The sequence below is a fragment of the Rattus norvegicus genome, chromosome 4 (assembly GCF_036323735.1).
Source record: "Rattus norvegicus strain BN/NHsdMcwi chromosome 4, GRCr8, whole genome shotgun sequence".
Taxonomy (NCBI): Eukaryota; Metazoa; Chordata; class Mammalia; order Rodentia; family Muridae; genus Rattus; species Rattus norvegicus.
In genome coordinates this window covers 77,187,674-77,202,498 of record NC_086022.1, presented here as the reverse complement: position 1 = coordinate 77,202,498, position 14,825 = coordinate 77,187,674, and the positions used below count along the sequence as shown (strand labels likewise).

The 14,825-nt window shown below is 41.4% G+C and overlaps 1 protein-coding gene across 3 annotated transcripts in view; it reads right to left on the bottom strand.

The window, feature by feature from the left end:
- Positions 1-14,825, bottom strand: part of Cntnap2 (contactin associated protein 2) — a 2,256,901-nt gene that overhangs the window by 163,760 nt on the left and 2,078,316 nt on the right. For all 3 annotated transcript variants that reach the window (NM_001427648.1, XM_039109027.2, XM_039109028.2), the window contains one exon: positions 13,888-14,021. In NM_001427648.1, the coding sequence (NP_001414577.1) occupies positions 13,888-14,021 (134 nt within the window). The remainder of the gene's footprint in view (positions 1-13,887; positions 14,022-14,825) is intronic.

Here is a 14,825-nt window from a genome sequence, read left to right as displayed (position 1 = left end):
TCCAACACTCTTCCATGAAAAAAATTCATGGGGAGACTAGAGATCCAGTGGACCTGCATAAAAATAATAAAGGCAGATTACAGCAAGCCTCTAGCCAACATCAAATTAAATGGGGAGAAACTAAAAGCAATTTTGCTAAAATCAGGAATAAGATAAGCTTTCCCACTCTGTACCTATTCAATATAGGACTTGAAGTCTTAGCTAGAGAAATAAGACAAGTGAAAGAGATCAAAGTTATGCAAATTGAAAAGGTAGAAGCCAAAGTGATGCAGATGATAGAATAGTATATATAAATGACCGTAAAAATTTGACTGAGGAGCTTCTATGGCTGAGAAACATCTTCAGCAAAGTAGCTGGATACAAAATTAACGCACAGAAAGCAGTAACCATTCTACAAACAAGTGACAGACTGAGAAAGAAACCAGGAAAAAACCCCTTTCACAATAGCCTCAAATAATAAAAAATCTCTTGGGGGTAACTCTACCCAAGTAAATGAAATATCTGTGTAATAAAAACTTTAAGTCTTTGAAGAAAGAAATTGAAGAAAGTATCAGAAGATAGAAAGGTCTCCTATGCTCATGGATCAAAAGGATTACCATGGCAAAAATGGCCATCCTACCACAAGCAATCTACAAATTAAATGCAATCCACATCAAAATTTCAACATAATTCTTCACAGATTTTCAAAGGACAATTCTCGACACTGTACAGAAACACAAAAAAACCAAAGATAGCTGAAACAATCCTAAAAAAAAATTGAAGGAGGTCTCAGCTTTCCTGTTCTTAAATTATGCTTCAGAACAATGGTAATAAAAACTGTATGGTTGTCTTAGTCAGGTTTTGTATTCCTGCACAAACATCATGAGGAAGAAGCGAATTGGGGAGGAAAGGGTTTATTCACCTTACACTTCCACATGGCTGTTCATCAGCAAAGGAAGTCAGGACTGGAACTCCTACAAGGCAGGAAGCAGGAGCTGATCAGAGACCATGGATGGTGCTGCAAACATCCAAACAATTTAATTATAGAGTGGGGTACAGATCTAAACTGGCTTGTTCAGTTTGCTTTCCTATAGAACCCAGAACCAACAGCCCAGGGATGGTAGCACCCACAATGGTATTAGTATACAAATAGACATGTTCAATGGAATTGAAGACTCAGATGTAAATCCATATACCTATAGATAGTTGATAGCCAGAAATGGACACTGAAAAAAAGACATCGTTTTCAACAAATGGTGCTGGTCAAACTGGATGTCTGCATGTAGAAGAATGCAAGTAGATCTGTATTTATTATCCTGCAGAAAACTGAAGTCTAAGTGTCTCAAAGACCCCAACATAAAACCAGACACACTGAACCTGACAGAAGAAAAAGTAAGGAATAGCCCTGAACGCATTGGCACAGGAGAAGACTTTCTGAATAAAATATTGATATTTTGAGCACTAAGATCAATAATTGATAAATGGGAACTCAATGGAACTGAAAATCTTCATGTAAGACAAAGGACACCATCATTCACAGTGGCAGCCTACAGAGTGGGAAAGTATTTTTCACTAGCTCGGCATTTGACAAAGGAATAATTTCTGAAATATGTAAAGAACACAATAAACTAGATATCAACAAACAAACAAACACCCAAACAATTTGATTATAAAATGGGGTAGAGATCTAAACGGAGAGATCTAAAAAGAAGATTCTCAAATGGCGGAGAAACACGTAAAGAAATGTTCAACATCCTTAACTCTCCGGGAAATGCAAATCAAGACAACTTGAGACTCCATCTTAACCCTGTCAGAGCGAATAAGATCCATAACACAAGTGACAGCTCATGCTGGTGACGGTGTGGAGCGAGGTGAACACTCTTCCATTGTTGGCGGGAGTAAACACTTGTACCGCCCCTGTGGAAATCAGCATGGCTGTTCCTCAGAAAGATGGGAATCCATCTACCTCAAGATCCACCTACACCGCTCTCAAGCATCCCAGGTCCAGAAAGATAAATATGGTGTGTGCTCACTTTAATCTGGATATTAGCCCTTAAATCAATGATAACCCAGTACAATTCATAGACCCAGAGAGGTTAGGCATAGGGAAAGGGACTAGGGGACACACGGATCTCCCTAGGAGGGGGAATAGGATAGATTTTAGGGGTTGACTGGAGCTGGATGGGGGGCAAGAATCGGAGGGTCAGATGGGAACGGGAAGGGAAGATGAGATTGTGGGAGGGCATGAGGGGAGAGACAGCTAGAATTCAAGAGCATTTGAGGGGTGGGATGGAAACCTAGAGCAAATATTTGAATGTGAATTCTAATGAAGTCTCCAAATAACGAGGGTGACAGAGCCTCTAAGCGTTCATCTCCTGTCACCAAATAAAACTTTCACTGCTGGACTGGATTTCTCCAACTGAGTTGTTGGTTAAAGGGGTCCCATGAAAATCCTTAAATAACCCAGGCTGCTGCCAAGACAGGTTGCTCTCCACAAACTGATAGTGAGACCCCATTGCTGAACACAATTCCTACAAAACCCATTGAACATGGAGAGGATGAGTTGTTACCTAAATAAAACCTTCGCCCCCATGTTCTAGTGTCTATGGCATGGACAGGTACAGTGAGGACTAGCAATAGTGGAAAGTAAACACCAACCCAAACAGCAAACCTTTGAGCTACAATCTCTCCTGCCTGGAAAATATGCTAGGGCAATGGCAACACAAGCTTTGTTGGAGTAACCAACTGATGCTCAATTTGACTTAAGGCCCATTCCGTGACATAGAACCCCGTGCTGGATAGTGCTTGGGTAAACAAGGCTACATAGCCCAGAGACCTAGGGTAAAAGCAAATGCTACTGGTTTAAAAAATTATAACAATAAAACGACTCCTAATGATATTCTGCTGTACTAATAGATAAGTGCCTTATTCAGTCATCATCAGTGATTCTTCTTCCTGAAGTAAATGGGAACAAATACACAGTCCCATAACAAGATACTATGGAGAGAGAGAGAGAGAGAGAGAGAGAGAGAGAGAGAGAGAGAGAGAGAGAGAGAGAGAGAGAGAGAGAGAATGCATTAAATCTTTCCTTTCAGAGCTCAGGGAACCCTGCTAAAAAGGAGCTGGACAGATTGGGGTGGGGACTGAGGATACCAGGAGAACAGGGCCTAAACAACTCAGCATATCTCCTATGACTCGCAGAGACTGAAGCAGCATGCACAGGGCCTACACAGTCTGCACCAGGTCCCCTGCATATACAATTGCTTTCAGTTTAGTGGTTTTATGGGACTCCTGAATGTGTAAATGAGTGAGTCTCTGGTTCTTGTGTATTCTTTAGAGGGTCTTTTATTTTTCTGTTGGCTTGTCTTGTCCAGCTTTGATATGATGGCTTTTATTTTATCTTATTAGATTTTATTCATTATATTTTATCATCTCCTTGATAGCTGTTTTTTCCAGTGAGAGACAGAAAGGGAGTAGATCCAGATGGGAGAGGAGGTGGGGAGCCACTGGGAGACGTAGAGGGAGGGGAAACTATATTCAGAATTAAAAGAAAAAAATACAAAAAGTAAGAGAAAGTTTTAGGTGCCAATGAACACATTGTCCGTAAAACAGCACAAAACCATCTATTTTGTGGTTTTAAAGATTCTTCTTGTCAGCAAGAACTTCTTGGCATCTGTGATCATGTGAGGGTTTTGTGTCTGCAAATGGGATGGATCCCTAGGTGCGGCAGTCTCTGGATGGCCTTTCCTTCAGTTTCTGTTCCATTTTTGTCCCTGTTTTTCCTTTGGACGAGAACATTTCTGGGTCAAAAATGTTGAGGTCTGTTGGTGTCCCCATCCCTCAACTGCAGGTCATGCCTATCTACTGGAGATGGTCTCTACAGGTTGTATCTCCCCTTTGTTGTGCATTTAGGCTAAAGTCATTGCCATTGGCTCCTGGGAGCCTCTTGCTTCCCTGGAGTCTGGGACTTTCTAGTGGCTACCCCCAGTTCCCCAACCCCTGCTGCTACATATTTCTATTAAATTTCCTAATTCTCTGAACTTCTCTCCTGTCCCTTCCAATACCTGTTCATGCCCACTTTTTCCCTCCTCCTCCCCTTTTCCTCCCAAGTCCCTTGTTCCCTCTACCCCCTGTGATTATTTTGTTCCCTGTTCTATGTAGAATTGAAGCATCTACACTTTGGTCTACTTTCTTAAGTTGCATATGGTTTGTGGGTTGTATCATGGGTATTATGAGCTTTTGGGCTAAAATCCACTTAACAGTGAGTACATACAATGTGTATTCTTTTTTTTTATTAACTTGAGTATTTCTTTTTTTTTTTTTTATTAACTTGAGTATTTCTTATATACATTTCGAGTGTTATTCCCTTTCCCGGTTTCCGGGCAAACATCCCCCTCCCCCTTCCCCTTCCTTATGGGTGTTCCCCTCCCCAACCTCCCCCCATTGCCGCCCTCCCCCCAACAGTCTAGTTCACTGGGGGTTCAGTCTTAGCAGGACCCAGGGCTTCCCCTTCCACTGGTGCTCTTACTAGGATATTCATTGCTACCTATGAGGTCAGAGTCCAGGGTCAGTCCATGTATAGTCTTTAGGTAGTGGCTTAGTCCCTGGAAGCTCTGGTTGCTTGGCATTGTTGTACTTTTGGGGTCTCGAGCCCCTTCAAGCTCTTCCAGTTCTTTCTCTGATTCCTTCAACGGGGGTCCTATTCTGAGTTCAGTGGTTTGCTGCTGGCATTTGCCTCTGTATTTGCTGTATTCTGGCTGTGTCTCTCAGGAGCGATCTACATCCGGCTCCTGTCGGTCTGCACTTCTTTGCTTCATCCATCTTGTCTAATTGGGTGGCTGTATATGTATGGGCCACATGTGGGGCAGGCTCTGAATGGGTGTTCCTTCAGTCTCTGTTTTAATCTTTGCCTCTCTATTCCCTGCCAAGGGTATTCTTGTTCCCCTTTTAAAGAAGGAGTGAAGCATTCACATTTTGATCATCCGTCTTGAGTTTCATTTGTTCTAGGCATCTAGGGTAATTCAAGCATTTTGGCTAATAGCCACTTATCAATGAGTGCATACCATGTATGTCTTTCTGTGATTGGGTTAGCTCACTCAGGATGATATTTTCCAGTTCCAACCATTTGCCTACGAATTTCATAAAGTCGTTGTTTTTGATAGCTGAGTAATATTCCATTGTGTAGATGTACCACATTTGCTGTATCCATTCCTCTGTTGAAGGGCATCTGGGTTCTTTCCAGCTTCTGGCTATTATAAATAAGGCTGCGATGAACATAGTGGAGCACGTGTCTTTTTTATATGTTGGGGCATCTTTTGGGTATATGCCCAAGAGAGGTATAGCTGGATCATCAGGCAGTTCAATGTCCAATTTTCTGAGGAACCTCCAGACTGATTTCCAGAATGGTTGTACCAGTCTGCAACCCCACCAACAATGGAGGAGTGTTCCTCTTTCTCCAGCATTTGCTGTCACCTGAGTTTTTGATCTTAGCCATTCTCACTGGCGTGAGGTGAATCTCAGGGTTGTTTTGATTTGCATTTCCCTTATGACTAAAGATGTTGAACATTTCTTTAGGTGTTTCTCAGCCATTCGGCATTCCTCAGCTGTGAATTGTTTGTTTAGCTCTGAACCCCATTTTTTTAGTAGGGTTATTTGTCTCCCTTCGTTCTAACTTCTTGAGTTCTTTGTATATTTTGGATATAAGGCCTCTATCTGTTGTAGGATTGGTAAAGATCTTTTCCCAATCTGTTGGTTGCCGTCTTGTCCTAACCACAGTGTCCTTTGCCTTACAGAAGCTTTGCAGTTTTATGAGATCCCATTTGTCGATTCTTGATCTTAGAGCATAAGCCATTGGTGTTTTGTTCTGGAAATTTTTTCCAGTGCCCATGTGTTCCAGATGCTTCCCTAGTTTTTCTTCTATTAGTTTGAGTGTGTCTGGTTTGATGTGGAGGTCCTTGATCCACTTGGACTTAAGCTTTGTACAGGGTGATAAGCATGGATCGATCTGCATTCTTTTACATGTTAACCTCCAGTTGAACCAGCACCATTTGCTGAAAATGCTATCTTATTTCCATTGGATGGTTTTGGCTCCTTTGTCAAAAATCAAGTGACCATAGGTGTGTGGGTTCATTTCTGGGTCTTCAATTCTATTCCATTGGTCTATCTGTCTGTCTCTGTACCAATACCATGCAGTTTTTATCACTATTGCTCTGTAATACTGCTTGAGTTCAGGGATAGTGATTCCCCCTGAAGTCCTTTTATTGTTGAGGATAGCTTTAGCTATCCTGGGTTTTTTGTTATTCCAGATGAATTTGCAAATTGTTCTGTCTAACTCTTTGAAGAATTGGATTGGTATTTTGATGGGGATTGCATTGAATCTGTAGATTGCTTTTGGTAAAATGGCCATTTTTACTATATTAATCCTGCCAATCCATGAGCATGGGAGATCTTTCCATCTTCTGAGGTCTTCTTCAATTTCTTTCTTCAGTGTCTTGAAGTTCTTATTGTACAAATCTTTTACTTGCTTGGTTAAAGTCACACCGAGGTACTTTATATTATTTGGGTCTATTATGAAGGGTGTCGTTTCCCTAATTTCTTTCTCGGCTTGTTTCTCTTTTGTGTAGAGGAAGGCTACTGAATTATTTGAGTTAATTTTATACCCAGCCACTTTGCTGAAGTTGTGTATCAGCTTTAGTAGTTCTCTGGTGGAACTTTTGGGATCACTTAAATATACTATCATATCATCTGCAAATAGTGATATTTTGACTTCTTCTTTTCCGATCTGTATCCCCTTGACCTCCTTTTGTTGTCTGAGTGCTCTGGCTAGAACTTCAAGAACTATATTGAATAAGTAGGGAGAGAGTGGGCAGCCTTGTCTAGTCCCTGATTTTGGTGGGATTGCTTCAAGTTTCTCTCCATTTAGTTTAATGTTAGCAACTGGTTTGCTGTATATGGCTTTTACTATGTTTAGGTATGGGCCTTGAATTCCTATTCTTTCCAGGACTTTTATCATGAAGGGGTGTTGAATTTTGTCAAATACTTTCTCCGCATCTAATGAAATGATCATGTGGTTTTGTTCTTTCAGTTTGTTTATATAATGGATCACAATGATGCTTTTCCGTATATTAAACCATCCCTGCATGCCTGGGATGAAGCCTACTTGATCATGGTGGATGATTGTTTTGATGTGCTCTTGGATTCGGTTTGCCAGAATTTTATTGAGTATTTTTGCGTCGATATTCATAAGGGAAATTGGTCTGAAGTTCTCTTTCTTTGTTGTGTCTTTGTGTGGTTTAGGTATAAGAGTAATTGTGGCTTCATAGAAGGTATTCGGTAGTGATCCATCTGTTTCAATTTTGTGGAATAGTTTGGATAATATTGGTATGAGGTCTTCTATGAAGGTCTGATAGAATTCTGCACTAAACCCGTCTGGACCTGGGCTCTTTTTGGTTGGGAGACCTTTAATGACTGCTTCTATTTCCTTAGGAGTTATGGGGTTGTTTAACTGGTTTATCTGTTCCTGATTTAACTTCGATACCTGGTATCTGTCTAGGAAATTGTCCATTTCCTGAAGATTTTCAAGTTTTGTTGAATATAGGTTTTTATAGTAAGATCTGATGATTTTTTGAATTTCCTCTGAATCTGTAGTTATGTCTCCCTTTTCATTTCTGATTTTGTTAATTTGGATACACTCTCTGTGTCCTCTCGTTAGTCTGGCTAAGGGTTTATCTATCTTGTTGATTTTCTCAAAGAACCAACTTTTGGTTCTGTTGATTCTTTCTACAGTCCTTTTTGTTTCTACTTGGTTGATTTCAGCTCTGAGTTTGATTATTTCCTGCCTTCTACTCCTCCTGGGTGTATTTGCTTCTTTTTGTTCTAGAGCTTTTAGGTGTGCTGTCAAGCTGCTGACATACGCTCTTTCCTGTTTCTTTCTGCAGGCACTCAGCGCTATGAGTTTTCCACTTAGCACAGCTTTCATTGTGTCCCATAAGTTTGGGTATGTTGTACCTTCATTTTCATTAAATTCTAAAAAGTTTTTAATTTCTTTCTTTATTTCTTCCTTGACCAGGTTATCGTTGAGTAGAGCATTGTTCAATTTCCACGTATATGTGGGCATTCTTCCCTTATTGTTATTGAAGACCAGTTTTAGGCCGTGGTGGTCCGATAGCACGCATGGGATTATTTCTATCTTTCTGTACCTGTTGAGGCCCGTTTTTTGACCAATTATATGGTCAATTTTGGAGAAAGTACCATGAGGAGCTGAGAAGAGGGTATATCCTTTTGCTTTAGGATAGAATGTTCTATAAATATCTGTTAAGTCCATTTGGCTCATGACTTCTCTTAGTCTGTCTACGTCTCTGTTTAATTTCTGTTTCCATGATCTGTCCATTGATGAGAGTGGGGTGTTGAAATCTCCTACTATTATTGTATGAGGTGCAATGTGTGTTTTGAGCTTTAGTAAGGTTTCTTTTACGTATGTAGGTGCCCTTGTATTTGGGGCATAGATATTTAGGATTGAGAGTTCCTCTTGGTGGATTTTTCCTTTGATGAATATGAAGTGTCCTTCCTTATCTTTTTTGATGACTTTTAGTCGAAAATTGATTTTATTTGATATTAGAATGGCTACTCCAGCTTGCTTTTTCCCACCATTTGCTTGGAAAGTTGTTTTCCAGCCTTTCACTCTGAGGTAGTGTCTGTCTTTGTCTCTGAGGTGTGTTTCCTGTAGGCAGCAGAATGCAGGGTCCTCGTTGTGTATCCAGTTTGTCAATCTATGTCTTTTTATTGGGGAGTTGAGGCCATTGATGTTGAGAGATATTAAGGAATTTTGATTATTGCTTCCTGTTATATTCATATTTGGATGTGAGGTTATGTTTGTGTGCTTTTCTTCTCTTTGTTTTGTTGCCAAGACGATTAGTTTCTTGCTTCTTCTAGGGCATAGCTTGCCTCCTTATGTTGGGCTTTACTATTTATTATCCTTTGTAGTGCTGCGTTTGTAGAAAGATATTGTGTAAATTTGGTTTTGTCATGGAATATCTTGGTTTCTCCATCTATGTTAATTGAGAGTTTTGCAGGATACAGTAACCTGGGCTGGCATTTGTGTTCTCTTAGGGTCTGTATGACATCAGTCCAGGATCTTCTGGCCTTCATAGTTTCTGGAGAGAAGTCTGGTGTGATTCTGATAGGTCTGCCTTTATATGTTACTTGACCTTTTTCCCTTACTGCTTTTAATATTCTTTCTTTATTTTGTGCGTTTGGTGTTTTAACCATTATGTGATGGGAGGTGTTTCTTTTCTGGTCCAATCTATTTGGAGTTCTGTAGGCTTCTTGTATGCCTATGGGTATCTCTTTTTTTTAGGTTAGGGAAGTTTTCTTCTATAATTTTGTTGAAGATATTTACTGGTCTTTTGAGCTGGGAGTCTTCACTCTCTTCTATACCTATTATCCTTAGGTTTGATCTTCTCATTGAGTCCTGGATTTCCTGTATGTTTTGGACCAGTAGCTTTTTCTGCTTTACATTATCTTTGACAGTTGAGTCAATGATTTCTATGGAATCTTCTGCTCCTGAGATTCTCTCTTCCATCTCTTGTATTCTGTTGGTGAAGCTTGTATCTACAGCTCCTTGTCTCTTCTTTTGGTTTTCTATATCCAGGGTTGTTTCCATGTGTTCTTTCTTGATTGCTTCTATTTCCATTTTTAATTCCTTCAACTCTTTGATCGTGTTTTCCTGGAATTCTTTCAGGGATTTTTGTGTCTCCTCTCTATGGGCTTCTCCTTGTTTATTTATGTTTTCCTGGAATTCTTTCAGGCATTTTTGTGATTCCTCTCTGTAGGCTTCTACTTGTTTATTAATGTTTTCCTGTGTTTCTCTAAGGGAGTTCTTCACGTCTTTCTTTAAGTCCTCCAGCATCATGATCAAATATGATTTTGAAACTAGATCTTGCTTTTCTGGTGTGTTTGGATATTCCATGTTTGTTTTGATGGGAGAATTGGGCTCCGATGGTGCCATGTCGTCTTGGTTTCTGTTGCTTGGGTTCCTCCGCTTGCCTCTCGCCATCGGATTATCTCTAGTGTTACTTTGTTCTGCTATTTCTGACAGTGGCTAGACTGTCCTATAAGCCTGTGTGTCAGGAGTGCTGTAGACCTCTTTTCCTGTTTTCTTTCAGCCTGTTATGGGGACAGAGTGTTCTGCTTTCGGGCGTGTAGTTTTTCCTCTCTACAGGTCTTCAGCTGTTCCTGTGGGCCTGTGTCTTGAGTTCACCAGGCAGGTCACTTGCAGCAGAAAAGTTGGTCTTACCTGTGGTCCTGAGGCTCAAGTTTGCTCGCGGGGTGCTGCCCATGAGCTCTCTGCGGCGACAGCAACCAGGAACATCTGTGCTGCCGTTTCCGGGAGCTTCAGTGTACCAGGGTTCCAGATGGCGTTTGGTGTTTTCCTCTGGAATCAGTAATGTGTGCAGAGTGCAGTCTCTTCTGGTTTCCCAGGCGTGTCTGCCTCTCTGAAGGTTTAGATCTCCCTCCCACGGGATTTGGGTGCAGAGAACTGTTTATCCCGTCTGTTCCTTCAGGTTCTGGCGGTGTCTCAGGCGCAGGGGTCCTGCCGCTCCTGGGCCCTCCCCCACGGGAACCCGGAGGCCTTATACAGTTTCCTCTTGGGCCAGGGATGTGGGCAGGGGTGGGCAGTGTTGGTGGTCTCTTCTGCTCTGCAGCCTCAGGAGTGCCCACCTGACCAGGCAGTGAGGTCTCTCTCCCACGGGGTCTGGGAACAGAGAGCTGCTGCGGGCCGGGATTCGAGGGTGTGGGACTCCCGGTAAACACAGGAAGTGCTCGGTATCATGTGTATTCTTTTGTGTCTGGGTTACCTTACTCAGGATGATATTTTCTAGTCCCATCTATTTGTCTGCAAATTTCATGAAGTCATTGTTTTTAGTAGTTAAGTAGTACTCCATTGTGTAGATGTGCCACATTTTCTATATCCATTATTCTATTGAGGGAAATCTGGGTTGTTTCCTGCTTCTGGTTATTATCAGTAAGTCTGCTGTAAACATAGTGGAGTATGTGAGCCTGATACGGCTGTTCCCTGAGAGGTTCTACCAGCCCCTGACCAATACAGATGCAGATACTCAAAGCCAATCATTAGACTGAGCACAGGGACCTCAATGGAAGAATTTGGGGTAGGTCTGAAGGAGCTGAAGGGGATTGCAACCCCATAAGAAGAATAATATCAACTAACTGAACTACTCAAAGCTCCCAGGGACTAAACCACCAACCAGAGAGTGCACATGGAGGGAGCCAGGACTCCAGGTACATATGTAGCAGAGGATGGCCTTATCTGATATCAATGGGAGAGGAAGGAGGCTTGATGCCCCAGCATAGGGGGATGCTAGAGGGGTGAGGTGGGAGTGGGCAAATGGGTGGAGGACCACTCTCATAGAAGCAAAGGGAAGGGGGGAGAAGAGGGATGGTATGGGAAGGTTTGTGGAAGGGTAACCTGGAAGGGGTATATCATTTGAGATGTAAAGGAATAAAATGATTAATAAAAAATTCTTCTTCCTCTTCTTTTCTGCCTCTTCTTCTTTATCACTATTTTTACATTATTATTATTATTTATTGTTGTTGTTGTTATTTTGTGTGTACATGTCCTTGTGAGTGTGTGGAAGTCATAGAACAACCCTTAGGGGTAGGTTCCTTCTTTCCACCATAGAATTGGTAATTGAACTCAGGTACTCAAGGTTGATGGCAAATGACTTACTTATCCTTTGAGCCAATCTCTCCAGTCCTCTCCTGGTTAAAGGTAGGCTTGATCTGCTCACCCATTTGTAACACATAAAGTGTGCCAGGTATTGTGTAAGGCCCAAGGATTCTGTCAGCCACTGAGAGATAACACCACATATGCCACGTCTGATAGATGGCCTAACAGGCTGGAACATCAGGCTGTCATTTTCCTAGGGAGGATTGCTTTTTAAAATGCCCTCTAGCATTTACTGCTAAGGCCACATGCATCCTCCTCGTCAAGTTATGAATCTGACATCCGTCAGTTCTCAAAGGAGACAGGGTTTCTGCCTTTTCTTTGCAGCCTGACTTTCCAAGCAGCTGGCAGAATCCAGCAAGGTGGGGGAGCTGCTCAGGCCCTGCCAAGCACCACCCTACTTGCCACTCTGCTTTGTGACACTGCAACCTCCTCCTGTTCTCTGTCCTGACAGGTATCTGTATGGAGCTCCATCTAGAGAATGCAGTGACAGCTCTCCTTCTTGATCTTCAGGCTTGGTTCCCAGGGAGACCTCCTTGTGTCATGTTTTATTCATGGTGTCTCCAAGGTGGCTGTTTTCACAGTAAAAGTCAGTGCTAAGGGAGGGAGCAGTAAATGAACCTGCAATAAAACTTGAGGGTAAAAATAAAACCACCTGTTTGTCTTCTGAAAAACTATTACCAGAGACTTAGATTTTGAGGGAATGAGTGAATTTTTAGGATTTTAAAGAAAATACCTCCATGGAGGAAGAAAAAAAAAGCAACTCAATATTGTTATCTAACTGTACTGGAGTCATGAATAATGTAGGTCAGAGAGACCAAAAATATCTTTTCCAGGGAAAGATGGCAAGCTTCAGATACCTTAGACCAGTTCTCAACTGCGTGCTATGGTCCAGAAAAGATATATATTATGATTTAGAACAGTGTCAAAATTATGAAAAACAGTATCAAAAGTTATGAACTAGCAATGAATATAATTTTATAGTTGGGGTCACCACAACAAGAGGAACTGTATTAAAGGGTCAGAGCATTAGGAAGATTGAGAACCACTGTTTTAGACTCTAGCCCGGAAAAATGATGGGATGGATGAAAGAGTGGTTTGAAAGAAGCTCTAAGGCTAGCCATGAGAAGAGGCCAGAGGTCATGAAGATTATAGAGCAAATATTTATTCTCCGTGTCCTTAGAAGATTCTTCATCATAACTGCCATTGCCTTTCCTGAAGGAACAAGAGTTAACTGTCTTCATTTGTAGATCTGCAACTTTGGGTTCAACTAACATTAGATCAGAAATATTTGAAAATAACATTGTGTCTGTCTTGAGCATGTACATGACATTTTCCTAGTTTTGTTCTTTCATACAGCACAGCAACTGTTTACTCAGAACTTACATTGTATGAGGCGGGTAAGGAATACGGAGACAGCTGTAAATACACAGGTAGATGTGTAGAGGTGCCGTGCGACTTCTGTCATTTCCTATAATGATGGACTTGAACATCTTTAGATGTTGGTATCCATGGGGGGTTCTGGAACAAATTCCTCATAAATACCAAGTGATGTCTATGTCTATCTTTATACTTCATCAGTTAAGCATTTTAAGTGAAAGTATAATATTAGTTGCCTATTCCATGTGTCCCAATTCCAGAAAAGAATCATGGCATTGACCTGTAGCTACTTGGGAGGCTGAAGTAAGAAAACCACAAGCTCAGGGATAGCCAGGGAAACTTTATTTATTTTAACTGTGTGTGTGTGTGTGTGTGTGTGTGTGTGTGTGTGCGCGCGTGCGCGCGCGAGACAGATGCCAGAAGAGGATATTACAACCCAAGGAGTTAGAGTTAGAGATAACTCTTAACCCAATGTGGGTGCTGGGAACTGGACAGGTTTTCTGCCTGAGGAACAAGTGTTCTTATTCACTGAGTCACCTTTTCATCCTTTAGCCCGGGCAACTTAATGATACCCTGCCACAAATTGAAAAGTAAATAGATTGCTGGGGATGTTTCTCAGTGGCTTGACTTAGCATGCGCAAGGTCCTCGGTTTGATCCACAGTTTTATAAACAAAACCAGAAAAAACTTACCCCCCAAACCAATGGCCAAGCATTATTAGGTAGAGAGATGATAACATTATATTAATTTTGTGATGTAGCTTGTATGCACATATATCATCAATACCTTGAGAATTATGGTCTTCTCATGCCGGGTGATGTTGACACTGTGCGGCTGTCCATTGGCCATGTTCCTGTGGTCTACATCAATATTGAATGGCTCTCTGGTTCCTCCCAGGTTATATCGGATCTGCAAGTTTCCTTTAGGAGCAAAAGAAAAGAGGCCCAGTGTATTTTTTTCTGGAGGTTTATTTCAGTGTCACCTCACCCACTGCTGCAGTTCAGGCTTCACATAGACCCTGTGCCCTCCATGCCCACAGGTACCATTCCAGTTTGGAATTTGGACCCATTACCCAGAGGCAGAGTCCTAGGTTATTAGCACCAGGCTCATACATGTTTATAACTTGCAGTGACAAACCTCAGTGACTATTATCATCAAGTTGAAGCAGTGGATGGTTTAAATGCTCTGAGTGGGGATGGTGTCTGGAAATGAAGAAAGAGGAAAATACCATATAGTACTGTGGAGATTCCTGTAAGCTCAGAAAGTGCTACATGAAATAAAAAATAAATCCTGAGTGCAGAGATTGCCTCACTCTAGCAGTAAAGTGTGGCATTTGGCATATAAAGGAATCATGAGCCTTCAATATTAAAAATAAACATAATTTGCAAGAGATAAGTTGCATGGGATTTTGAGAGGCCCCACTGAGACCAAAGAGACAAAGTAATGAATTGTATTCAAGGTTCAGGATTAATAAAATGCAATCTAAGGACAAGACGGATGTCCTAGGTCCCGTGAGCCTTACCAGTGATAGTTCATGCTGCTTTTTCATCTCTCTCTGTCTCTCTGTCTCTCTGTCTCTGTCTCTCTCTCTCTGTCTGTCTCTCTGTCTCTCTCTCTGTCTGTCTCTCTCTCTCTATGGTACCACTTTTATTTCTTATTTATGATCATTAATTTTTTTTCTCATTTTACACTTAAATTGGTTCCATACACTTACTAATATTTGA